Source organism: Pelobates fuscus, chromosome 8 (assembly GCF_036172605.1).
Source record: "Pelobates fuscus isolate aPelFus1 chromosome 8, aPelFus1.pri, whole genome shotgun sequence".
Lineage (NCBI taxonomy): Eukaryota > Metazoa > Chordata > Amphibia > Anura > Pelobatidae > Pelobates > Pelobates fuscus.
In genome coordinates, this window is record NC_086324.1 from 173,930,024 (window position 1) to 173,956,866 (window position 26,843).

General features: G+C 37.2%; 1 protein-coding gene across 1 annotated transcript in view; it reads right to left on the bottom strand.

The window, feature by feature from the left end:
* LOC134572067 (uncharacterized) overlaps positions 1-26,843 on the bottom strand; it is a 333,780-nt gene that overhangs the window by 13,805 nt on the left and 293,132 nt on the right. Inside the window, exons 25-29 of the mRNA XM_063430868.1 lie at positions 4,843-5,074; positions 4,315-4,525; positions 2,340-2,611; positions 1,306-1,475; positions 129-360 (exon numbers count right to left, since the gene is read on the bottom strand). Coding sequence (XP_063286938.1) covers positions 129-360; positions 1,306-1,475; positions 2,340-2,611; positions 4,315-4,525; positions 4,843-5,074 — 1,117 coding nt within the window. The remainder of the gene's footprint in view (positions 1-128; positions 361-1,305; positions 1,476-2,339; positions 2,612-4,314; positions 4,526-4,842; positions 5,075-26,843) is intronic.

Sequence of the window (26,843 nt, forward strand, 5' to 3'; positions counted from 1 at the left end):
TTGATGATGTGCGGTAAAGAAGAGAATGCTGATGATTATCATTGATAATAACTTGTAATAACATTTTTCCATTCCTATTCCACGTTTTATGATCCAAGATGTTCAATTCTGGTTCATTTTTTACGTACCTGAGATTGTGGTTAAATTCTCTGTTTCACATCCGGTGCTTGACTCAGGAATATCTGTCAGATTACTAAATGTTACATCTGACACATAGGTCTCAATCCATGACTTATAAGCCGGTACCAGAGTGTACACCCCAGGGTGGTTTGGTAGGTCGCAATCTTCTCCCCAGCTGACAATCCCAGCCTGGACCCAGACGCCATTCACATCACACACTAAGGGACCCCCAAAGTCACCCTGGAAGATAAATATTAATATGGAATCCTTTATTCCTAATAAATGTCCATATACTATAGGCAAACAGCTCTCTATAGTTTGCCCTTTGTGAGGTGCACACCTGATGTTAGTGGGAAACATAATTTCTCAGCATATTGAGCAAATGATTATGTTCTTCTTTCTCTACGTGGAGTTTCATCATTTGTAATGCGGGGGTTCAAATAACAAAGAATATAACATTTGCACTTTGCAGTTTCATAGCAAAATTGACTTTTAAAAGTATGATAAGGCAGGTAACCTGATAGTACGACCATAAAAAATTCTGGCAATAAAACTGGCTTGCTGAGCCTTGTTATTCTGAAATATTGGATATGGGTGGATATTTTCAGTTTTATATTATGATTTAAAGCTGTTTGATGTAAGATAATGGTTTCCTGCACACTCGAGGTTCAAACTGGTGACTGCATGCTTTCATTCATCAAACCTTCTCCAACAAATCCACGGTTATGGTGACTTGACCACAGAATCATGGTGACTGGAGCACCATGGCATTATTTCTCTTAATTTCTGGTAGCCACAATGAGCTCAGATAAATAGGACTCACTTTTAGCCCTTACCTCCATTACTTAATAAACAAGGCCAGGACTAGTTAGGCCCCAGGCGATTAGGTAATCTGAAATGAACTAAATAATTAAAGAGTAACCTAAAGTTTCATGACTGCTGAATTGTTTTAAGGGTTATTTACAAAACTGGAAACTGGCCAGCCAATTTAGGAATATTGTCCAACTCAGATATTTTTCCAGATTGGCAAGTTAAATGTTAAAAATCCAAGGTCAGTCCCGGTTATTTCTTGTTTACAGTGTATAAACCTTACACAATGATTAACCAGGCTGTGTTGAGCTTTCGGTACCAATCAAGTTATAAAACAATTAGTGTATTTATGAATTTCTATGGTTTATGATCTACCTGGCAGGAATTATTCCTTTCTTCTGTATAACCAGCACATATTTTCTCCTCTTGGACGATGGTTGTGTTACTATTATTTGAGGAGGCGGTGTGATACATCTGGTTGCATCGTTCATGGTCTATAAGTGGAACCTTCTTTTCCTGGAGTACATTGGCAGCTTGGACACTTCCTGAGAAAATATGAGGAACAGTACAGTGATGTCTGGACTTTTATCTATCCAGGAAATGCAATGGAAATGCTCAGTAAGAAAGGGTCAGAAAATTGGAGATAAAAAAATGGTGTATATAGTCAGGAAGGGGATTGGTCAGTAAACAGCTCTATGTTTTAGTCTTATTTCTGATTTTTAGTAGACTTTAATTGAGTCCGGTGTTCAAGGGCCCATTAACAGAATCAGAAACAAAGAGATTCTAGTAAACCGAGTCTACACCATACAGATAGAAAGATAAAAATAAATGTGTCATATAGATGACCAGAGGAAAATAGACATAAAAACAATACAACCAAGTATTAACATATTTCCTTTATAGTAATTCACACAGAAAAGGATAACACACACCTACGTCAGAATCTAGATGCTTCAGATCTAGGGCTGGCAAACCCCAGTAAAATAGATAGAGGGGATATAAGGTCCAGGCACTCAAGATTTATCATGAATAGGCTTTATTGGTTATTGGTTAAGTGCAACATGTCGGCCTAGACAGAGGCCTTTGTCATGCTTTGTCAAGCTTCATGAAAGATCTTGAGTACCTGGACCTTATTTACTCTCAAAATATTTCCTCCAAACATTCCAGAAAAATAATTTGTAAAAAATTAATGTTTTGTAATAATTTGTCAGCATTAGAGGTTTGATTATAAAATAACTCAAACACACCTTAAGCAGGAAGAACAAAGAAAACGAGGCAAGCTATAAGGAGCCATTTTTCGTACAGAGGAGGAAAATTGCATTCATCCAAAAATATCTCTTCTCATATTGGGAAATCAGGTCGACATGACAAGTTAGTGGAGTTTGAAAAAAGGAACTTTGAAGACTTACCATCAGATGATGGAGATCCCCAGCCGGTTACCCAGCAGTCCAAGCCACATGGGAAGGTAACAGACTCAGAAGGCAGGCAGATAGGTGTAACATAGTCTGTGTAGTTGACAGGACTACTCAGCTTCACCAAAGCTATGTCTCCTTTGCTTCCTGTTGTCGAATATTGAGGATGCATTATGATATCTTCCACTTGAAGAAATATAGTTTGAGGATTTGATCCATCATTTTGTAATGTTCCCAAGGCAACAGTGTATTGGGAAGAATTATTATTACTGTAAAAAGAAGAAAAAAAAAACTCATTGTGAGAATTGTTACTGTAATATACTCTAGTGAGTATTAACCTTCTTGAGAGACGTGCACATAACAACATGGTTTAGTTTGCTGACCCATTCTTCAAGTAGACAATTAGCTCATTAATTCTGTAATTGATCCATTCATATAGTTAAGTCTAATATAATTTACATCATACATATTGGATTTTCCCAGGATCAAAGGCATCTTCATTACCCTCCATTGCACCTTGAATGGTATGGTGTCTACTGGAACTAGTTTTATGAGGTCTTATGAACAGAATGTTCCAAACAGAATGATAAACTCAAATTCTGAAGGTCTCACATTTTTGACTTGGGACAGAGATATAAAGAATGGGAACAGCTGATATTTCCCTATAAGAGGGAGAGACTGATAAACATAATGGGCTGGGATAAGTAAGAGGCACATTAAGGGAAGAGACAGAAAGACATAAAGAGGATTGAAAAATAGACCCAAAGGTTCGGAGAGAAACAGAAAAAAAAGTAAAATAGTTAGAAAGACAGATTAAAGTGGAAATCTATAGAGAGACACAAGTAATGAAAACATGAGAAACAGATAATACATGGATACTCTGTCTCTTATCACAAATGGGGAATGGGGATATTGTAGGAAAATGGTGAAACAGAAAACATTACAAACCAGAAGTGAGTATTATAGCTTTAGATGCTGAGAATAAGTGGAACAACGTGAGATTGTTATTTGGTGTATTTTCTAAGCCAAAATAGCCTGATTGGAAAATTCCTCCATTTGGCTTGGAAATTAAAATGAAGTCTTTATGAATTGCCTGTTTGTCTGTCTCTTGACTCCTCTCACCCCTCTGCCAACCATTACATTGACTTCTGTACGCTTTAGCATTCAAATCAAGATAATAACACTCACTTGCAAAGCTTATAACAACTCTACCCTCGATACTGTTCTTTACGAATCAATGTACACCCCTGCTTTGTCACTCTGATCTGGCAGTGACTGCCTCCTGTCCACTGCTCCTATCTGTACTGCTAACTCACGCCTTCATTAAAGGTCACTCTAGTCCTATGGGCAGTCTGCCCCCCCCCCCCTCCCCCCCCCACCAGGCTTCCCCTAGATCCCCTTAAAATTCATCTCTTCAGGCTAGTCTATGGTTGTTCTGGTTAATTTTCATTCTTTCAAGCTTTTGGTCCTATCTCTTCTAACATATGCCTTGATTTAATATTTTTGCTAAACTTTTAAAAAACATTTTTTTAAATACTAACAAATAAAAAAAATCACATTTAAAAAGATATTAGTATATAAACATAAATCTAAATATTAAAAAAAGTATTTTTTTTTTATCCAAAAATATTAAATTGAGGCCATAATTAGTGGCTTTGCCATTCAGTTCAATCTCCTACCTTTCAGTTCTCCTGGTTTGCCACATTCTCACCTGATGATCTTTCCACCCACGCTGTTCTTTCCCTTCTCCTCCAGATTGCAAGCTCACTCGAGCAGGGACCTCATTAGTCTCTTTTTTGTTGCTAAAACTTGTAATAGTAGATTTCTTAGTTGTTTTATTTTATATCTTAACATTAAAATTACAAAACACTGCAGAATAAGTTGGCGCTGTAGAGATAAAAAATTTACTTCGGAACTTTGAATTCTGGTGAATTCACGCATTAGTAAATAGTCCTAAAATTGTGAAACTCACTCTTTGAAGCAATTTGCAGCACTAAGAATCCACTGACTGGAGAACAGGGATCCCCCACATTTATGTGATCCATTGTACTGTATACTGATTTGCCAGGGCCACTCTCCTTCCATGGCACCGATGCCCGCATCTGATTGACTGGAGACCCTGGAGGAGCCACACAATGAACGATCTGACGTGGGTATGGAGGAGGGAGGCGCTGTGTCAGACCCTGGAAAGAGATTGAGAAAACATAACAGGAAAATATGTTATATACTATTATAATATAATATTATTGTTGGCATGACTTTTCAAAATTTCCCCATTGAGTGGATAGTGCTCTTGGACTACTGCTACCATGCCAACAATAATGCAAATGGAAATAGAAAACTAAAATCTTATTGTTACTGGAACCTGTGACTGTAATTTTTGTTAGTAATTATCAGTACATTTAATACTAAATCAGGGATATTCCACCCTAAGGGTTTTCACTAAGAGCCAGATGAGATATGTTGTGAATGACGCCAATGTCTGAGTTTCAGTCCTTACCTGGCACTAAACTTATGCTCTCATCATCACATTTCACGCTTGGTTTTGGAATATTTGTCACGTTGTTGAATGTCACACCCAACACATACTGTTTGATCCATGACTCATAGGCTGGAACCAGGGTGTACACCCCGGGGCGATAAGGTGAAGCACATCCTTCCCCCCAACTTACAACTCCAGCCTGGAACCAGGTGCCGTTCACCTGACACACCAAGGGGCCCCCAGAGTCTCCCTAGAAAGTAAATATGTCATTAACAATTAAGGCAGGATTTTAAATTGTGATTATTAATTAACAAAATACAAGATGTGTTTACAGAAATTTGAAGAAACTGATTGAAAACTTTTATAGTTTGTTTTGAATTTCAAAGTTTGTCCCAGAATTCTCTGGGAATTCTCTGGGACAGAAGTTAGCTGTTTTTTTTTTTAATCTATTTTGACATCAGATATAAAATTCAATTGAATTCTTGTCAGTTTACACTTGTGAATAATTAAATGAAATGAGTCATCTCAATGTATCTGCCCAATTACTAGTTTAATATTACTATTTTTGAAATAGACGGTAGAGGTTCCCAGAAAGGACACAATGTATCAGAGATAATTAGCAGCAGGACAGAAATCAGGTTTATAGTTTTCAAACTTAAGAAAGTGCTTTTATACAACGCAACTTGACGGGTTTCAGAGCATATATCCTTGGCCATATTTTTGATATTTCTTTGATAGCTCATTGGACAATCTATAACATTTTCTACTCAGTCTTCAAACAGCTGGAACGTACTCTGGAGTGTCTGGAGGTCAGGTTAATTTTTTTCACAGTTCTTCCCATGTCCATCATTCATTTCACTCGCCCATGCTAGATTTTTTAAAACTCGAATGGGCAATTTCATGGCAATTTCATGGAGTGTTGTTTTAATCTGATTTGTGTCAAGACGTTTTGTGACTAAAAAATCATTAATTGGTGTCTGGCATTACTACTGCCTGTCCACATTCATCTCAATTCTGCTTTTCACCTTAATATTCAAGGTGTGTAAATGATCTTAAAGGACATCTGTCATTTCAAAACTATTTTGTTATATAACTGCCCTTTCGTCAAGTTTTGTAAGGACATTTTTTTTTTAAATGAAGTATATGTGAAAAAACTCTTCATTACCTTTAGTATATGACAGGATCCTTCTGCCATATGCACACCCCTTCGGTGAGGCAGTGTTTGAAAACAGACAGTAAGTCTCTATGGCCTTAAGAACTAACCCCATTAGTTACTAGACAGTTTCTCAATTTTCTTACCGTTAAGGACAGGGCTATTTTTAAATTTCTGAGGTTTTTGTGTTTAGCTGTAATTTTCCTTTTACTAATTTACTGTACCCACACATGTTATATACTATATAATTATATGATATACTATATATTTTTCTCACCATTAAATGTTTTTTCTAAAGATACCATTATTTTCATCATATCATATAATTTACTTTAAAAAAATTATAAAATATGATGAAAAAATTAAAAAAACACACTTTTTATAACTTTGACCCCCAAAATCTGTTACGCATCTACAACCGTCAAACCCCCATGCTAAAATAGTTTCTAAAATAGTTTCTAAATTATGTCCTGAGTTTAGAAATACCCAATGTTAATGTGTTCTTAGCATTTTTTTTTTGCAAGTTATAGGGCTATAAGTACAAGTAGGACATTGTTCTTCCAAAATATATATTTTTTCAAATTAATCAATAATGACATTGTAACACTGATATCTGTCATAAATCTCTGAATCGCACCTCACATGTACATATTTTTTTTTAAAGTAGCCAACCCAGGGTACTCAATATGGGGTATGTCCAGTATTTTTTAGTAGCCACTTGGTCACAAACACTGGCTAAAGTTAACATTTATATTTGTTTGTGTGTTAAAAATGCAAAAAAAAACTTTCAAAAACACTATAAAATCTATACATGGGGGGATACTTGGGAGACCTTGCCGAACACAAATATTAGTGTTTAAAAACAGTAAAATGTATCATAACAATTATATCATCAGTGAAAGTGCTGTTTGTGTGTAAAAACACAAAAAACTTTTACTGTTTTGAAACACTAATATTTGTATTCAGCAAAGTCTCCTGAGTAAAACAGTACCCCCTATGTACAGGTTTTAGGGTGTCATGGGAAGTCTACATGTATATTAATTACATTATTTAATAATTATGTATATGGATATACATATATATTTCGTAGTATTTTTATTTATTATACATATATATATATATATATATATATATGTTTATATATATATATATATATATATATATATATATATACATATATATACATATATACATATAATTTACGATCGCTGGTATAGTAGATACTCATTCTCCTATTTCCTCCCGAACTGCTGAAGCCTGGGTGATTATAGCTCGCAGTTCGGGTGTAGATTCGAATGGTTCCAGACGAATGCAGCATCCAAGTAGTTTCTTCCCAGCAAGTAGACAGTTACCCAAATATCAGCCTAGGCTAGATGAAGGGTACAACAGGAGTAAAGTTGAATGGTGCCACACTGACTTTTATACAAGTCCCCATGTAAGGGGCACTCCCACATTGACCTTGTGGAGACTCCAACACAAAGTTAACAACCAATTACAACAAGGCTACAAAGTATGACACTCCCATATACATCATGCAATCCCTTCTCTCTGCCTGGGAAATAATTAAGTCAGATACTGTAATAACTCAATTATCTCCAGGCAGAAAAAAACACATTTTCCATAAAACTTAAAAAGTACCCCAATACACATACAATCCCCATAAATGTTATATCCCCTGATAGCGCTGATCTGGGTGGCTAACATATCCATAAATCACCCAGATCAGTTCAGGGGTTTACAAATTTCATGGATGTCTTAATTTGACCGACCGCACACGAGCTCCCTCCCAGAATTAGTTCCATGAGTTTCGGTTTTGCGGTCGGTCTATTTTGTAAAGTCTTGAAACCGAACAAATACACGAACAGCACCCCCTGGCTCACAGCAGCGTTTGTTCCCCTAGTTCGTGGAAACAAAACTACCGAACAGAGCTCTCCTGACTGTTCGGGAAAAGGAAGCAGGCATTCGTGTTGTTTTTATTTATTGTTTTTATTTATTTGTATTTTTTTAAAACATTTTACATTTATTTTTAATTAATTATTATTTATTTTTTATAATAATATACATATATATATATATACAATATATAGAGTTATTATATATATATTATATATCTCACATATATATAATACATATATTATTATTATTATTATTTTATTTAATGGCTTTTTTTGTTTTATTTTACAGAGCAATAACATGGCCTGCAGGGGCCTAATTTCTTTCAGAGCAATCACATGGCCTGCAGGGGCCTAATTGCCAAGGAGGGACTGCCTGGGCTGTCAGGCAGTCCCCCCAGACTGGGAGCAACACCGATCGCTGGCAGAGGATCCTTTAACTCCTTTAGGAGTTAAATATTTTTCCAATTTTTTTCACATATAATTCATTCAAAATGTCCTTAGAAAACTTGATCAAATGATTTTTATATTAAAAAATATTTTTTGAGGTGACAGTTGTCCTTAAAATAGTGGCAGCTGTCTTTAGTTTCACCTGCTTGAAGAGCACACACCTGCAATGTCAATGTTATTTAGTTGCTTCTTTGTTTTTGGATTTTAGAGAATAATGGTCCAGAGAGCTAGTGTATTCTCTGTCCTAGATATGATGCACCCAAACACAAAAAACTAGGTCTAAAAGGCTTCTATTGCAGTTAAGGCAGTAATTTGATGGCACATGTTCGTGGGTAGTTGATGAGCTTCAAGTTTGGTGAAATACCTGACAGGAGTCATTTCCCCCTTGTCGGTAACCAGCACATATCTTCTCCTCCTGGATTATGGTGACATTGGTGCTGTTCGGAGAGCCCACGTGGTACATCTGGTCACACCGTAAATGATCTATCAATGGAACCTTCAGTTTCTGCAGTATGTTGGGAGATGGGAGAACACCTAAGGAACCATTAGTCTTATTAGTATTTTCATCATATATTTACTTATGCAAATAAAACATGGAATCCCTAGTGCAAGAGTTTTGACAACAACTTTAGATTTTGCATTAATGGAGAATGAAGATTGTGATGGACCGCCTGGCACCCCGACTGGGTGCCTCTGCCAATCTCTGCTTCCGAGTACCACAAGCACCACACCAGACATCAGCCATGTAGTCCCCACATCCAGTGTTACAGCTTGGGTGGGGTCATGCCGTCCTCCACCCACCCTGGACCCAAGACCAGGATCCAGCTTCCAGTGGGCAGACCTCTCCTACTCCAGAGAGTGCAGCAGTCTGCTCTTACAAGAGAAAGTGATTATAACCCAGAGGAGTATAGTGATACAGCAATCCCCAGGGTAAATACAGCCATTTCCCCCACACATGAGACGAGGCTCTATGTTGAGGGTAAGCAGGAACTCATTTAATGGTAACCACAACTGGCCTTGCAAGGGGCACTCCCCCCTGGACCTGAGAGTAAACCTCAATATAAACAATTACACAACCACATTTGGTCTCAGATCCAGGATGCTCCCCTACATAATAGATTAATCCTGTCTCTGTACCTGGGAGATAATTGAGGCAAACACTACACTAAACTCAATTATCTCCAAACACAAAACACACATTTTTATAAACCCCCCCCAAATATCTTTAAAACATACAAACACCCCACAAATGTTACATCCCCTGATAGCCCTGATCTGGGTGACCAAGATATCCCAAAATCACCTAGATCAGTTCAGGGGGTTCAGGAATTTCCTGGAAGTCATTTATTTGACCGACTGCACACATGGTCCCATGCCCAAAATAGTTCCAGAGAATCAGGGCTTGCGGTCAGTCTAGTTCGGTAGTTTAAAAACGAATAAACTACCAAGCAGAGTTAATAGTCTTAACCTGGAGCTTGTTCCCCTCATTCAGACGAATGATCCCACCGAACAGTGACCTTTTAACTTGTATAGAACCGAACGCAGGCGATGATGGTCCTGCAGTGTTTGGGAGTTTCTGTGTCTGATTTCAGTTGCATGAGATTTATGTCCAAACACCGCTGCTTGCGTTCATGTGAACAAGATGGCCACCCCCTCGTGGTTGTCCATAGGAATTGTGGCCACCCGGGCGAACAATTAAAACACTGCGGTGAGAACCGTTCCAAGTTGTTAATAGGTGTTAACAAGCTCCAGGGTGGTCCCTAGTTCGTGCGGTTGTTCGATAGTCGAATGGGACAATGTTAAAATAGAAAGTGAATGCAATCTACCGAACAAAATAGCAAAAAAGGACCGAACCAGGTCTTTTGTGAGCCTTTTTTCATAGCCAATAGTCCTGAGGCAGGAGGCTGGCAAACAGGCCCCTCCAAGAACAAGTGGCGAGGTTACTTTCGCCACAAAGACTCAAGAGAGAATGGGAATTTTGGTCAATAAGCAGCTCTATCTGTTTGCTTCAAAAGTCTAATAATTAAGACATTAGTTGAGTCAGATATATTGAAACCAGCCAAGCAAAGGTATGCATCACATATTTGGTTAGGACCAGGGTAAAAAGTAAACATGTGTTAATTAATACTCAGTCAGTTGAATAATACTTTCATTCTTTTCATGTCTGACTAAATAATGAGTTAATCCAATGTGACATGGAGGTACAGGTTAAGATCCAAATGAAGGAGGTGGAGAATAATTCAGCCCTGTATTTGAATGTTCCTGGGCACACCCATTGTGGATGCCTTTGCAGTTAAACAAAGGGACTTTGTTTTAACTTAATCTTTACTCACGGAGACAATGTAACTAGACAGCTTATACAATGGACAGAGTAACAAAAAGATAATTCCCTGAAAGTGACATTTTTTTTTAAATACTTAAAACATGATAGAGGAAAAGGTCTTCTTTCAATCATTGCTAAAAATTCATTTTATTAATAGCACAGGAATGTATTTATATGTTAGCACTAAAGCGGCACTGTCATCCCCTCCCTAGAAAAAAATGAGTATTTCATAAAGATAGAAAATGTAACTCATCAAGTTTGTAATGGAATTTCACTGAAATTCCAACCCAGTCAAGAGATACACTGAGTCAAAATACGGACTATTTTATCTCTGAATTTTTCCTTGCTTGACACTTCTAGACACTGGCCAGAGGTCTAGAAGTGTCAAGAAGCGTCAGTCCCCCAGTCATCACCAGTTGCAGCTACAGAGAATTGGCTTTATCCAACAATCTCACGGTTTTGCTTGGTTCCTACATAGAACCCAGTGCTGTACTTTTGTGCATGTGAAACATTCAGCAGGTCCATTACTGTCACCAGAAGAAGATGGTGTCATCCCTGAAGGATTGGTTCAGGTAAGTAGAACTCACCTTTGCATGCTCACCTGGCCACTAAACACCCAGTGATGATGTCACCATTGGGGGTCTTTGCAAATTCTGCAGAGGCCCAGACAGTGACAGTGACGCTTTAAGATGAATTTATGAAATCCAGCTCGAGCAACATATGATATGTGCAAAATGGTGATAGTTTGCATGAAGAAGAAATCTGGAAGTTGCAAAAATAGTAGGTGACTCACCATCAGAAACTCGATCTCCCCAGCCAGTTACCCAGCATTCCATGCCACACGGGAAGGTAACAGACCCAACTGGCAGACATATTGGTCTTATGTAGTTGGTATAGTTGACCGGACGACTCAGCTTCATCAAAGCAATGTCCCCTCTGCTTCCTGTTTTTGTATAATTAGGGTGGTTTATTATTCGATCGACATTAAGAATAATTGATTGAGGATTTGATCCTTCTGTTTGTAACATTCCCAAGGCAATGGTGAAATCCGAAGAACTAGTATTACTGAGGAAATAGAGACAGTGAGAAATAAATCACTACACACGAAGCGATTTAATGATTTTTTATTGAATCACCATTTTACTCTTGAAGTCCTAGCCATTGCACAGGATATGCGAGGGGTACCATCACACACCATAAATCAGAGCCAATGTGATGGCACTTTTGCATCAATATCAGCTATAGACATTGCTTGGATGGGACCTTGAGAGCTGAATGCCCTAATGTGGGGCTATTTTGCCCTTGATGTCTAAAGTTGCAGGGGAGGCCGAATAATATTAGTGCTTTGTTTTATTATTTAAAACTGCTCTGCTGTATCCCAAAGTAGCTGCCTACAGAACATAGCTCCACCAGGATACTTAAGGGGAGAGGGCTGTGTCCCCCATGTGACTGCTGGATGGGGGTGCTTGGAAACCAAAATTTTGCATACACCCCTCTATTAATGAGGGAGTTTGGTTGGATCGCACTGAATACCTAGCGGTGCTTTTACTGAGATCCTAGAGGTCACCAGCAACAGGCTGTTCATGGGTAGAGAGGAGAGGACACAAAAAAGGCAGGAATTGGTCATAACTTATCCACACCTCTTCTACTATACGGGTTATCGCTATATTCTCAGGGTTTAAGCCCGAGATGTTTCTGGGATCTATCAGCAGATATTGCTCATTACCTGGTTGAAAATAAAGAACCTGGAAATTGACTTTATCTGTATTTATTCATTGTTATATAATCTACAAACTTGCACCATAAATGCTGATATTTAAAATCCTAGAACGGATTCTGCCATCCCGTAATTTAGAGATGTTCTCATCTCATCCTGGTTAATGTTATGCCCTGGGAGATAATACTCACTTTTCAAAGCAATGAGCAGCGCTCAGCACCCACTGTTCATTAATCAGGGACCCACCACAAACGAATGTACCATCAAGTTGGACAAGGGCCTGCCAGGGCCACTCTCCATACACAGCATTCGTACCCCCCACTATACGACTTGTGATCACCGGAGAACCACACACGGTGGAGGAGGAAAGACTGGTCGAATGGGAAACTAGAGGAAGGGTTAAAAAAAAGACACAAATATAACAATACATACATTTTTCAGAAATTGAATCAAGTCAGATTAACTTTATTAAAGAAATGCTATAGCAGTTATTTGAGAGCATTCTTTCACCATCAGTAGCACAAACTCTTTTAGGACAAATATTTCTGATCATTTATGTTTTTTTGCAAGAGAGTTGTTTCCAGCTCTCTTGCAAAACCTTCTTTTATTGTGATTTGTATCCTATTAATAGTAATGACTATACACATTTATATCCACAATTTAAATATGCATGATTATTCTCCAAACTATGTCATGAATGAAGCAGGGAATTGCAAATATCAGACAAGACTAGAGATGGGGTTTATTAAAGAGACACTCCAGGCACCCAGACCACTTCTGCCCATTGGAGTGGTCTCGGTGCCAACTCCCACTACCCTTAACCCTGCAAGTGTAATTATTGCAGTTTTCATAAAGACAGCCACTAGCGGACACTTCCGTGTTCATAGAACACGAAAAGTGTGTTATACGACGCTGGACGTCCTCATGCTATGTGAGGACCTCCAGCGTCGCTGAAATCCCCATAGGAAAGCATTGAAAGCATTATTCAATGCTTTCCTATGGGGAGGTCTAATGCGCGTGCGCGGCATTGACGCATATGCGCATCAGGTCTCCGCCGCCAGGTCTCCGCCGCGCATGCTCAATAGGTCTTCCCCGCCGGCTGACGTCGGCGGGGGAGCAGCGTGGACGGACCCTGACCCATCGCCGAGGGACATTGGTGCTGGATACAGGTAAGTCACTGAAGGGGTTTTAACCCCCTCAGCAACCTGGGATTGGGGGTAGGAGGAAGAGGGGACCTGCAGTGCCAGGAAAACGGTTTGTTTTCTTGGCACTGGAGGGTACCTTTAACTAAAAATCTAATGTTTCCATGTGTTGTGGCAGTTTAGTAGCCTCCAGTTGCATTGACAGAGCACTTCATACCAGCAAAAGTGTAACAAATATCAGAACTCTATTCTTTCCCAATTTAATATTCATTTCTCATAGATCATAATAATATTTATTCATAATTCATTGTATCACTCCAGTATATCTCATTGTTGTACAGGTTTATCTCCCAGCATAAGTAAAGTAATTTAATTTTGGAGCGCTCTTTAAAAATGTCATACACCTTATAGTTGGTATGAATTTTTTATATAATGCTGCTGACACACTCAATGTGTTATACCCCTAACACATAAAGCAGAATCAAAAAAGAAAAAAATACAGAAACAAGTGGAGCAGCATAAAATAGACATTGAGGTGATAACCCCAAAACCAAATGTTAATTATAAAGGTATTGCAGTAATACTGTTAATGTTCAGTAGATGGCTCGCAGTTAACACTATCTGCACAATTATGTGTTTTATGTATTCACTTTACATGTGCTGTGAGCTGTGTTAACTGCGAGCCATCTACTGAACATTGAGTATTACTGCAATACCTTTATAATTAACATTTAGTTTTGGGTTTATTATCTCCCAGCATGTCTCATAGCTGTACAGGTACATCTCCTATAGAAGAAGAAAAAGTGCCTTTCATTAATATAAATAGGAGAAGGATAGAGTTTGAACATTTTATACATCATTACAGGCATGAAGTGTTCTTTCAATGCTTGATAAGATGGAATAGATGGACTATGAGAAGATGTGTATTTTACCCTATGCAGGCCTGGAAATAAAATGTGCCATGTTTTCAATGTCGGTGTTGACCATTTATTGGACGCTTCCAGTCATCTGTGTTTGTATATTTAATGAGGCATTCTAAGCACTATAACCACTGGAGCTTGATGTTGTGGTTATGGTGCAAGAAGACAAGTGTTGCTGTCCCGTGGTTCTATGTAAAACATTTTTTTCAAGGAGTTTAATGCAAGCTCAGCCACTACTCTCCCTATTGCTAATGTGGAGGGTATCATTTTGCATTAACGACATTATTTGCTCAAGGAATTGGAGAAGTAGTCATTTTAGGATAGGGTAATCCATAAAAACTCAGACACAGAACTGCAGAAAATGTTTGTAAATGTGGGCAATTTTAAAACTTAACCTTTATTTAAACAGTAAATAAGTTCTCCTACAACTTAATGTAAAATTTCAATTTGAATACATTAAATAGGATCCCGATTCTACGTTCAGCTTTTCCCCACGATCAAGAATCACCCTGGCTATATAAAGCCCACATTGACAGAAGTGAGATAAATAGATAGCTGTAGTTTTAACATATAACCACTAGATGTCACTGCCATACCAAGGCTAGGGTCAGAAATAGCAAGAGAGTCTTCTAGGCCTAGTTTACATTTTTGGGGATAAGCTTTTCAAATTACGGGTGGTCCTCACGACCTGCCTGTTTTAAGATAGCTCGCACTTACGACCAGCTCTCTTGCGTGGGGATACAAGGGATTCCACACGTTAGAGAGCTGGCCTATGTTCGGGGAATTTTCACTGTACATAGGTTAGAGGGATTCCATGCCTGGTCTATGTTCGGCGAATTTTCCCCGAAAATAGATTACAGAGATTTCCCGAACATAGAAAAGAGCACCAATCCCTCTCAGCTATGTTCGGGGACCTGCACGCATCCTCACTTACCGACCAATTAGTTTCATGACTGGGTTGTAAGAATGGAACCCGGTCAGTAAGTGAGGAGTATCTGTATTCCCTATATTTTTGGCTAAACTTTTTAGATTATTTTTATTTCAAAATATTAAAATAACCACAACATTCTAGATATTAAAATATTTAAATATTTTTTTCCAAATATGAAATATACAAATTAAAATCAAAGCTCCAGTCTGACAGAAAAACAAAAAAATCGTCTTTACATTTAGGATAGCACTGTACTAACTAACTGTTTACTGACTAAATGCTGCCGCTATATAAATGCCGATACTAATAATAAGAAGAACCTATTATATAGGCCTTGATTTAATATTTTTGGATAAACTTTTAGAATTGTTTTATATTTTCTAGAAGTATTTTAATAGTTTGGCATTTCTTTATATATATTTTTATTATTTTAATATTAAAAAAAAAACATTTAAAAGTTTATTCAAATAATATTAAAGCCGTTTAAAAGCTTATTCGTAATTTTAAATTGAGACCATAATTCCGAGTAGTTTGTTGTTTTAAATTAATGGTTTGTGTTTCCCATGTAACCCCTACCCCAGATATCTTTCCGTGCTATTGACTTTATCTCCTTTCTGAAATATTGAGCTTTATAGAGTGAAAGTGATTCCTAATTCTAAGGAATATTGACTATATCACCTGGAACTGATCGAAAGAATTTGTATTCAGATTCTAGCATTTTTTTGTTTTAAGTAGGAACTATCACCTTCAGAGAAATGTTAATTCCTTGTTTCTTCAGCCCAGTAAACACTATTGCAGAAGTGTTACTGAAGGTAAGTCAAGCAGCAAATTAGTAAAAGTATAAGTAAAAACGTATAGTCCTGTGTACATATCCTTTTCTGCAGCAGGGCCTTATATAAACATGATCTGTGATACAATTTACATACTTTGTCTGACTTTGCACCAGAAAGGATGCAAAAAAAAATGTGTCAGAGAAGTATTACACTATCCCCATCCCATAAACATACCTTCTACTACCTATACAAAGTGTTAGATAAGTATTACACTATCCCCATCCCTGACAGATGCCTTCTACTACCTATACAAAGTGTTAGAGAAGTATTACACTATCCCCATCCCATAAACATACCTTCTACTACCTATACAAAGTGTTAGATAAGTATTACACTATCCCCATCCCAGACGCATGCCTTCTACTACCTATACAAAGTGTTAGATAAGTATTACACTATCCCCATCCCATACGCATACCTTCTACTACCTATACAAAGTGTTAGATAAGTATTACACTATACCCATCCCATACGCATGCCTTCTACTACCTATACAAAGTGTTAGATAAGTATTACACTATCCCCATCCCATGCACATACCTTCTACTACCTATACAAAGTGTTAGATAAGTATTACACTATCCCGATCCCATACACATACCTTCTACTACCTATACAAAGTGTTAGATAAGTATTACACTATACCCATCCCATAAAAATACCTTCTACTACCTATACAAAGTGTTAGATAAGTATTACACTATCCCCATCCCATACACATACCTTCTACTACCTATACAAAGTGTTAGATAAGTATTACACTATCCCCATCCCATACGCATACCTTCTACTACCTATACAAAGTGTTAGATAAGTATTACACTATCCCCATCCCATGCACATACCTTCTACTACCTACACAAAGTGTTAGATAAGTATTACACTATCCCCATCCCATACGCATGCCTTCTACTACCTATACAAAGTGTTAGATAAGTATTACACTATCCTCATCCCATAAACATACCTTCTACTACCTATACAAAGTGTTAGATAAGTATTACACTATCCCCATCCCATACACATACCTTCTACTACCTATACAAAGTGTTAGATAAGTATTACACTATCCCCATCCCATACACATACCTTCTACTACCTATACAAAGTGTTAGATAAGTATTACACTATCCCCATCCCATGCACATACCTTCTACTACCTACACAAAGTGTTAGATAAGTATTACACTATCCCCATCCCATACGCATGCCTTCTACTACCTATACAAAGTGTTAGATAAGTATTACACTATCCCCATCCCATACGCATGCCTTCTACTACCTATACAAAGTGTTAGATAAGTATTACACTATCCCCATCCCATACGCATACCTTCTACTACCTACACAAAGTGTTAGATAAGTATTACACTATCCCCATCCCATAAACATACCTTCTACTACCTATACAACGTGTTAGATAAGTATTACACTATCCCCATCCCATACACATACCTTCTACTACCTACACAAAGTGTTAGATAAGTATTACACTATCCCCATCCCAGACGCATGCCTTCTACTACCTATACAAAGTGTTAGATAAGTATTACACTATCCCCATCCCTGACAGATGCCTTCTACTACCTACACAAAGTGTTAGATAAGTATTACACTATCCCCATCCCACACACATACCTTCTACTGCCTACACAAAGTGTTAGATAAGTATTACACTATCCCCATCCCACACACATACCTTCTACTGCCTACACAAAGTGTTAGATAAGTATTACACTATCCCCATCCCTGACAGATGCCTTCTACTACCTATACAAAGTGTTAGATAAGTATTACACTATCCCCATCCCATAAACATACCTTCTACTACCTATACAAAGTGTTAGATAAGTATTACACTATCCCCATCCCATACGCATGCCTTCTACTACCTACACAAAGTGTTAGATAAGTATTACACTATCCCCATCCCTGACAGATGCCTTCTACTACCTATACAAAGTGTTAGATAAGTATTACACTATCCCCATCCCAGACGCATGCCTTCTACTACCTATACAAAGTGTTAGATAAGTATTACACTATCCCCATCCCATACGCATGCCTTCTACTACCTATACAAAGTGTTAGATAAGTATTACACTATCCCCATCCCAGACGCATGCCTTATACTACCTATACAAAGTGTTAGATAAGTATTACACTATCCCCATCCCATACACATACCTTCTACTACCTACACAAAGTGTTAGATAAGTATTACACTATCCCCATCCCAGACGCATGCCTTCTACTACCTATACAAAGTGTTAGATAAGTATTACACTATCCCCATCCCATACACATACCTTCTACTACCTACACAAAGTGTTAGATAAGTATTACACTATCCCCATCCCAGACGCATGCCTTCTACTACCTATACAAAGTGTTAGATAAGTATTACACTATCCCCATCCCATACGCATACCTTCTACTACCTACACAAAGTGTTAGATAAGTATTACACTATCCCCATCCCATAAAAATACCTTCTACTACCTACACAAAGTGTTAGATAAGTATTACACTATCCCCATGCCATACACATACCTTCTACTACCTACACAAAGTGTTAGATAAGTATTACACTATCCCCATCCCAGACGCATGCCTTCTACTACCTATACAAAGTGTTAGATAAGTATTACACTATCCCCATCCCATACGCATACCTTCTACTACCTACACAAAGTGTTAGATAAGTATTACACTATCCCCATCCCATAAAAATACCTTCTACTACCTACACAAAGTGTTAGATAAGTATTAAACTATCCCCATCCCACACACATACCTTCTACTACCTACACAAAGTGTTAGATAAGTATTACACTATCCCCATCCCATACACATACCTTCTACTACCTACACAAAGTGTTAGATAAGTATTACACTATCCCCATCCCAGACGCATGCCTTCTACTACCTATACAAAGTGTTAGATAAGTATTACACTATCCCCATCCCATACACATACCTTCTACTACCTATACAAAGTGTTAGATAAGTATTACACTATCCCCATCCCATACGCATGCCTTCTACTACCTATACAAAGTGTTAGATAAGTATTACACTATCCCCATCCCATACGCATACCTTCTACTACCTACACAAAGTGTTAGATAAGTATTACACTATCCCCATCCCAGACGCATGCCTTCTACTACCTATACAAAGTGTTAGATAAGTATTACACTATCCCCATCCCATACGCATACCTTCTACTACCTACACAAAGTGTTAGATAAGTATTACACTATCCCCATCCCAGACGCATGCCTTCTACTACCTATACAAAGTGTTAGATAAGTATTACACTATCCCCATCCCATACGCATACCTTCTACTACCTACACAAAGTGTTAGATAAGTATTACACTATCCCCATCCCTGACAGATGCCTTCTACTACCTATACAAAGTGTTAGATAAGTATTACACTATCCCCATCCCATAAAAATACCTTCTACTACCTACACAAAGTGTTAGATAAGTATTAAACTATCCCCATCCCATGCACATACCTTCTACTACCTATAAAAAGTGTTAGATAAGTATTACACTATCCCCATCCCATACACATACCTTCTACTACCTATACAAAGTGTTAGATAAGTAATACACTATCCCCATCCCACACACATACCTTCTACTACCTACACAAAGTGTTAGATAAGTATTACACTATCCCCATATCATACGCATACCTTCTACTACCTACACAAAGTGTTAGATAAGTATTACACTATCCCCATCCCATACGCATACCTTCTACTACCTATACAAAGTGTTAGATAAGTAATACACTATCCCCATCCCACACACATACCTTCTACTACCTATACAAAGTGTTAGATAAGTATTACACTATCCCCATCCCAGACGCATAACTTCTACTACCTATACAAAGTGTTAGATAAGTATTACACTATCCCCATCCCTGACAGATGCCTTCTACTACCTATACAAAGTGTTAGATAAGTATTACACTATCCCCATCCCATACGCATGCCTTCTACTACCTATACAAAGTGTTAGATAAGTATTACACTATCCCCATCCCATACGCATACCTTCTACTACCTATACAAAGTGTTAGATAAGTAATACACTATCCCCATCCCATGCACATACCTTCTACTACCTATACAAAGTGTTAGATAAGTATTACACTATCCCCATCCCATGCACATACCTTCTACTACCTATACAAAGTGTTAGATAAGTATTACACTATCCCCATCCCAGACGCATGCCTTCTACTACCTATACAAAGTGTTAGATAAGTATTACACTATCCCCATCCCATACGCATACCTTCTACTACCTATACAAAGTGTTAGATAAGTATTACACTATCCCCATCCCATACGCATACCTTCTACTACCTATACAAAGTGTTAGATAAGTATTACACTATCCCCATCCCATACGCATACCTTCTACTACCTATACAAAGTGTTAGATAAGTATTACACTATCCCCATCCCATACGCATACCTTCTACTACCTATACAAAGTGTTAGATAAGTATTACACTATCCCCATCCCATACACATACCTTCTACTACCTACACAAAGTGTCATAGAAGTATTACTCTTTACCCATCCCATACACATACCTTCTACTACCTACACAAAGTGTTAGATAAGTATTACACTATCCCCATCCCTGACAGATGCCTTCTACTACCTATACAAAGTGTTAGATAAGTATTACACTATCCCCATCCCATACGCATACCTTCTACTACCTATACAAAGTGTTAGATAAGTATTACACTATCCCCATCCCATACACATACCTTCTACTACCTACACAAAGTGTCATAGAAGTATTACTCTTTACCCATCCCATACACATACCTTCTACTACCTACACAAAGTGTTAGATAAGTATTACACTATCCCCATCCCACACACATACCTTCTACTACCTACACAAAGTGTTAGATAAGTATTACACTATCCCCATCCCATAAAAATACCTTCTACTACCTATACAAAGTATTAGATAAGTATTACACTATCCCCATCCCATAAAAATACCTTCTACTACCTATACAAAGTGTTAGATAAGTATTACACTATCCCCATCCCATACACATACCTTCTACTACCTACACAAAGTGTTAGATAAGTATTACACTATCCCCATCCCATACGCATACCTTCTACTACCTATACAAAGTGTTAGATAAGTATTACACTATCCCCATCCCACACACATACCTTCTACTACCTATACAAAGTGTTAGATAAGTATTACACTATCCCCATCCCATACACATACCTTCTACTACCTACACAAAGTGTTAGATAAGTATTACACTATCCCCATCCCACACACATACCTTCTACTACCTACACAAAGTGTTAGATAAGTATTACACTATCCCCATCCCACACACATACCTTCTACTACCTACACAAAGTGTTAGATAAGTATTACACTATCCCCATCCCAGACACATACCTTCTACTACCTACACAAAGTGTTAGATAAGTATTACACTATCCCCATCCCATAAAAATACCTTCTACTACCTACACAAAGTGTTAGATAAGTATTACACTATCCCCATCCCTGACAGATGCCTTCTACTACCTACACAAAGTGTTAGATAAGTATTACACTATCCCCATCCCATACGCATACCTTCTACTACCTATACAAAGTGTTAGATAAGTATTACACTATCCCCATCCCATACGCATACCTTCTACTACCTATACAAAGTATTAGATAAGTATTACACTATCCCCATCCCATAAAAATACCTTCTACTACCTATACAAAGTGTTAGATAAGTATTACACTATCCCCATCCCACACACATACCTTCTACTACCTATACAAAGTGTTAGATAAGTATTACACTATCCCCATCCCTGACAGATGCCTTCTACTACCTATACAAAGTGTTAGATAAGTATTACACTATCCCCATCCCACACACATACCTTCTACTACCTACACAAAGTGTTAGATAAGTATTACACTATCCCCATCCCACACACATACCTTCTACTACCTACACAAAGTGTTAGATAAGTATTACACTATCCCCATCCCATAAAAATACCTTCTACTACCTATACAAAGTGTTAGATAAGTATTACACTATCCCCATCCCAGACGCATGCCTTCTACTACCTATACAAAGTGTTAGATAAGTATTAAACTATCCCCATCCCATACACATACCTTCTACTACCTATACAAAGTGTTAGATAAGTATTACACTATCCCCATCCCACACACATACCTTCTACTACCTATACAAAGTGTTAGATAAGTATTACACTATCCCCATCCCATACACATACCTTCTACTACCTACACAAAGTGTTAGATATGTATTACACTATACCCATCCCACACACATACCTTCTACTACCTACACAAAGTGTTAGATAAGTATTACACTATACCCATCCCACACACATACCTTCTACTACCTACACAAAGTGTTAGATAAGTATTACACTATCCCCATCCCATAAAAATACCTTCTACTACCTACACAAAGTGTTAGATAAGTATTACACTATCCCCATCCCACACACATACCTTCTACTACCTACACAAAGTGTCATAGAAGTATTACACTATACCCCTCCCATACATTCCAAGTAGCTTAGAATATTAGCTTTGAACAGTCTCAATGTAGTATAGCCTGATACCCATCCCACTGATTTATAAATAGTTTAAATTGTTAACATTTTCAGGTTCTGCTGGACGATCATTCTATGAACACACCAAATTTTCAGTTAGTATGCACCACACATAATTAACTGCTATAAAGCATTGTATCTTCTTAGAAACATAGAAACATAGAATGTGACGGCAGATAAGAACCATTCGGCCCATCTAGTCTGCCCAATTTTCTAAATACTTTCATTAGTCCCTGGCCTTATCTTATAGTTAGGATAGCCTTATGCCTATCCCATGCATGCTTAAACTCCTTTACTGTGTTAACCTCTATCACTTCAGCTGGAAGGCTATTCCATGCATCCACTACCCTCTCAGTAAAGTAATACTTCCTGATATTATTTTTAAACCTTTGTCCCTCTAATTTAAGACTATGTCCTCTTGTTGTGGTAGTTTTTATTCTTTTAAATATAGTCTCCTCCTTTACTGTGTTGATTCCCTTTATGTATTTAAATGTTTCTATCATATCCCCCCTGTCTCGTCTTTCCTCCAAGCTATACATGTTAATATCCTTTAACCTTTCCTGGTAAGTTTTATCCTGCAATCTATGAACCAGTTTAGTAGCCCTTCTCTGAACTCTCTCTAAGGTATCAATATCCTTCTGAAGATACGGTCTCCAGTACTGCGTACAATACTCCAAGTGAGGTCTCACCAGTGTTCTGTACAATGACATGAGCACTTCCCTCTTTCTACTGCTAATACCTCTCCCTATACAACCAGGCATTCTGCTAGCATTTCCTGCTGCTCTATTACATAGTTCAATATATTAGCTTTTTATAAATAAGGGTTGCAATTAATTCCTTGCAGAATCAATATAGCAATTATATGTATTGATTTAGCTGCGTCATTAGTTGCAAGACCTTTCATCAAGCCTACTGGGTATGGAATAAATCCCTACAGACTGGTAAGAGTTATGGGCTAGGTGTCTAGGACGCATGAAAAGTTCAATGTAGTATTTTGTTTTTTTTTTGTTTTGTTTTTGATGGGATGAATGGCTTACAGTGAGCATTTTACAGCACCTCCTGTTGGTCCCCTACCGACCTGCAAACTAAATAGCATTCGTATAACAAAAACAATGTTTCAGGAGGATGAATTGTTACCTTCAGTCCAATATAATAATATAATGGCACAGAGATCTAGACAAGATTCAGTACCCTAAATGTGGAACAAAAACTCTCACAATGTTTAAAGGCTTGAAAACTGCTGCTTATATGTGCTCTAAACAGGGGGAACGGCAATTTAGCAAGCTGCATTAAAGGATAATTATTTAAGAATACAGAATGAATGCCGCTATTTTCTTTCTTATTGATATAATACTCACTACATTTCTTGCTGCTCTGTTTCTTCACATTCTCGTCCATTTTGCCCATTCTTCGAATATACTCCATTGACTACAACCCTCTGCCTGTCACTCAGCCACTGACTTACCCATTCAACAATATTGGAATCCAAACTTAAAGATTGCAGTTTATTGATTAGCCTTCTATGTGCAACAGTGTCAAAAGCCTTACTGAAATCTAGGTAAGCAATGTCTACTGCACCACCCTGATCTATAATTTTAGTTACCCAATCAAAAAAAATCAATAAGATTAGTTTGGCATGATCTCCCTGAAGTAAACCCATGTTGTCTCTGATCTTGAAATCCATGTGTTTTTAGATGTTCAACAATCCTATCCTTTAACATGGTTTCCATCACTTTCCCCACTACTGAAGTAAGGCTTACTGGCCTATAGTTGCCCGACTCCTCCCTATTACCTTTCTTGTAAATGGGCACAACATTCGCCAACTTCAAATTTTCTGGGACCACTCCTGTTATCAATGATTGGTTAAATAAATCTGTTTAGGGTTTTGCTAGTACACCACTAAGCTCTTTTAATAGCATTGGGTGTATTCCATCAGGTCCCATTGACTTATTTGTCTTTACTTTTGACAGTTGAAATAGAACCTCTTCCTCTGTAAACTCACATTTAATAATTGACTCATTTGTCCTTATTCCTAACTGAGGCCCCTTTCCTTAATTTTCATTTGTAAATACTGAACAAAAATATTCATTGAGGCAGTCAGCTAGACCTTTATCCTCTTCTACATATCTTCCTTCTTTTGTTTTTAATCTAACTAATCCTTGTTTTACTTTCCTTTTCTCATTTATGTATCTAAAAAATGTTTTGTCCCCCTTTTTTTACTGACTGTGCTATTTTCTCTTCTGTGTGTGATTTGAAAGCTCTTATAACTTGCTTAGCCTCTTTCTACCGAATCTTATAGATCATTCTGTCTTCCTCACTCTGTTTTTTTTTATAATTACTAACTTTTTGTTTTTTACTATTTTGGCCACATCTGCAGAGTACCACAGTGGCTTCTTTAATTTTTTGCTTTTACTGACAAGCCTAATGCAATTTTCTGTTGCCTTCAGCAGTGCAACTTTTAAATAATCCCTTTAGTTTTTGTGTGGTGTGACTCAGTTACTGTTCTTATATTAAACCACACTGACTGATGATCACTGGATCCTAAACTTTCACCTACAGTAATATGTGATACCAAATCTCCATTTGTTAACACTAAATCTAGTATGGCCTCCTTACGAGTTGGATCCTTAACGACTTGTTTTAGAGACAATCCCAGTAGGGAGTTTAGAATATGTGAACTATAATTTCACACATATAATATTTCGATTGCTAAATGATGGATATGGTTTTAATTAGATACCTTATGTTATATACATTTATAAAACATTTTCTTCTTTTACATTTTTTTATATGTTCTTTAGTGTTTTTAAGGTAAAAAAAGTCATATAGCGGTGCATTTAAGATTTTTTTTTTTGTTTTACAAAGTGCCACAAAAAAGTCATTTGTTTCCATTATAATTGTGGAATTGTCTGAATTGTTTTTTTTTTTTTTCTATCGAGTCATATATTACAGGTAGTGCATTATAAATTCAAAGCTAAATAGTTTCTCAATATGCAACACCGGGCTATAAGGTTAAAAGTAGTCTCAAAGAAAACTTGATTCATAAATGCATATTTCTACAAAGCAGAGACCAAGTGGCATTTTTCTTTTGTGATTTTGACAACCCACCTCTTAAAAATATTTTTGGGAGTAATTTTGGCTTCCATTTAATATTGTTGTTATTTTTCAAATATTTTTATATTTTGGATAAACATTTAACACTTATTTTTTTTAAACAAAATATATCAATATATAAAAAATATCAACATATTACAACATATTACAAAATGAAAATATTGATATATTGAAATAATCCATAAATCTTAATAAAAATATATTTACATATGAATCAATATATAAATCAAGACCCTAGTTCCTTGCACTTCATTACATTGCAAGCTTGTTAAAAATTGTATTAGCTTACTATTATAGTAAATAAACAAAAAATAAAAGTCAGAGACAATGAGTCAATTTTCCATCTGCTATATAATCCAAATTTAGCAGATTTGTATGAACACACTAGGGATTTTTCATTATAGATTGTACACAACATTTTGACAGATTGATTTAATTAACTTATCAGCAATTTGGGGAACACAGCTGCCCATCAGTTGAGCTTACCTTCATAATGCTGTGTCGTTTGACATTACAGCTTCCAGTGTTTGTGCATACAGTACATTTTCACTTAGACATTTATAAGGCTAAATTCCCCTTTTTTATACTTCTGAAAATGCAATGTCAGATCAGCGACCTTGCCCTACCCATGGTTCAAACATGGAATGGAGATACTAGGACAATGTCTAATTTCACACTATTTTAGCAATCCATTATTTGAAATTACTTTAAATATTACTGCTTCAAATGATATGAAAGGCTAACAGTATTTTTATGTTTTATTAGGGTGTGTTTTTATTTGTTGTTGTACTTTACTTTCTATATGTTTGAAAATCACTTTATAACTCTCTCAAATGATATAATTAAACAGGTAACAGTATT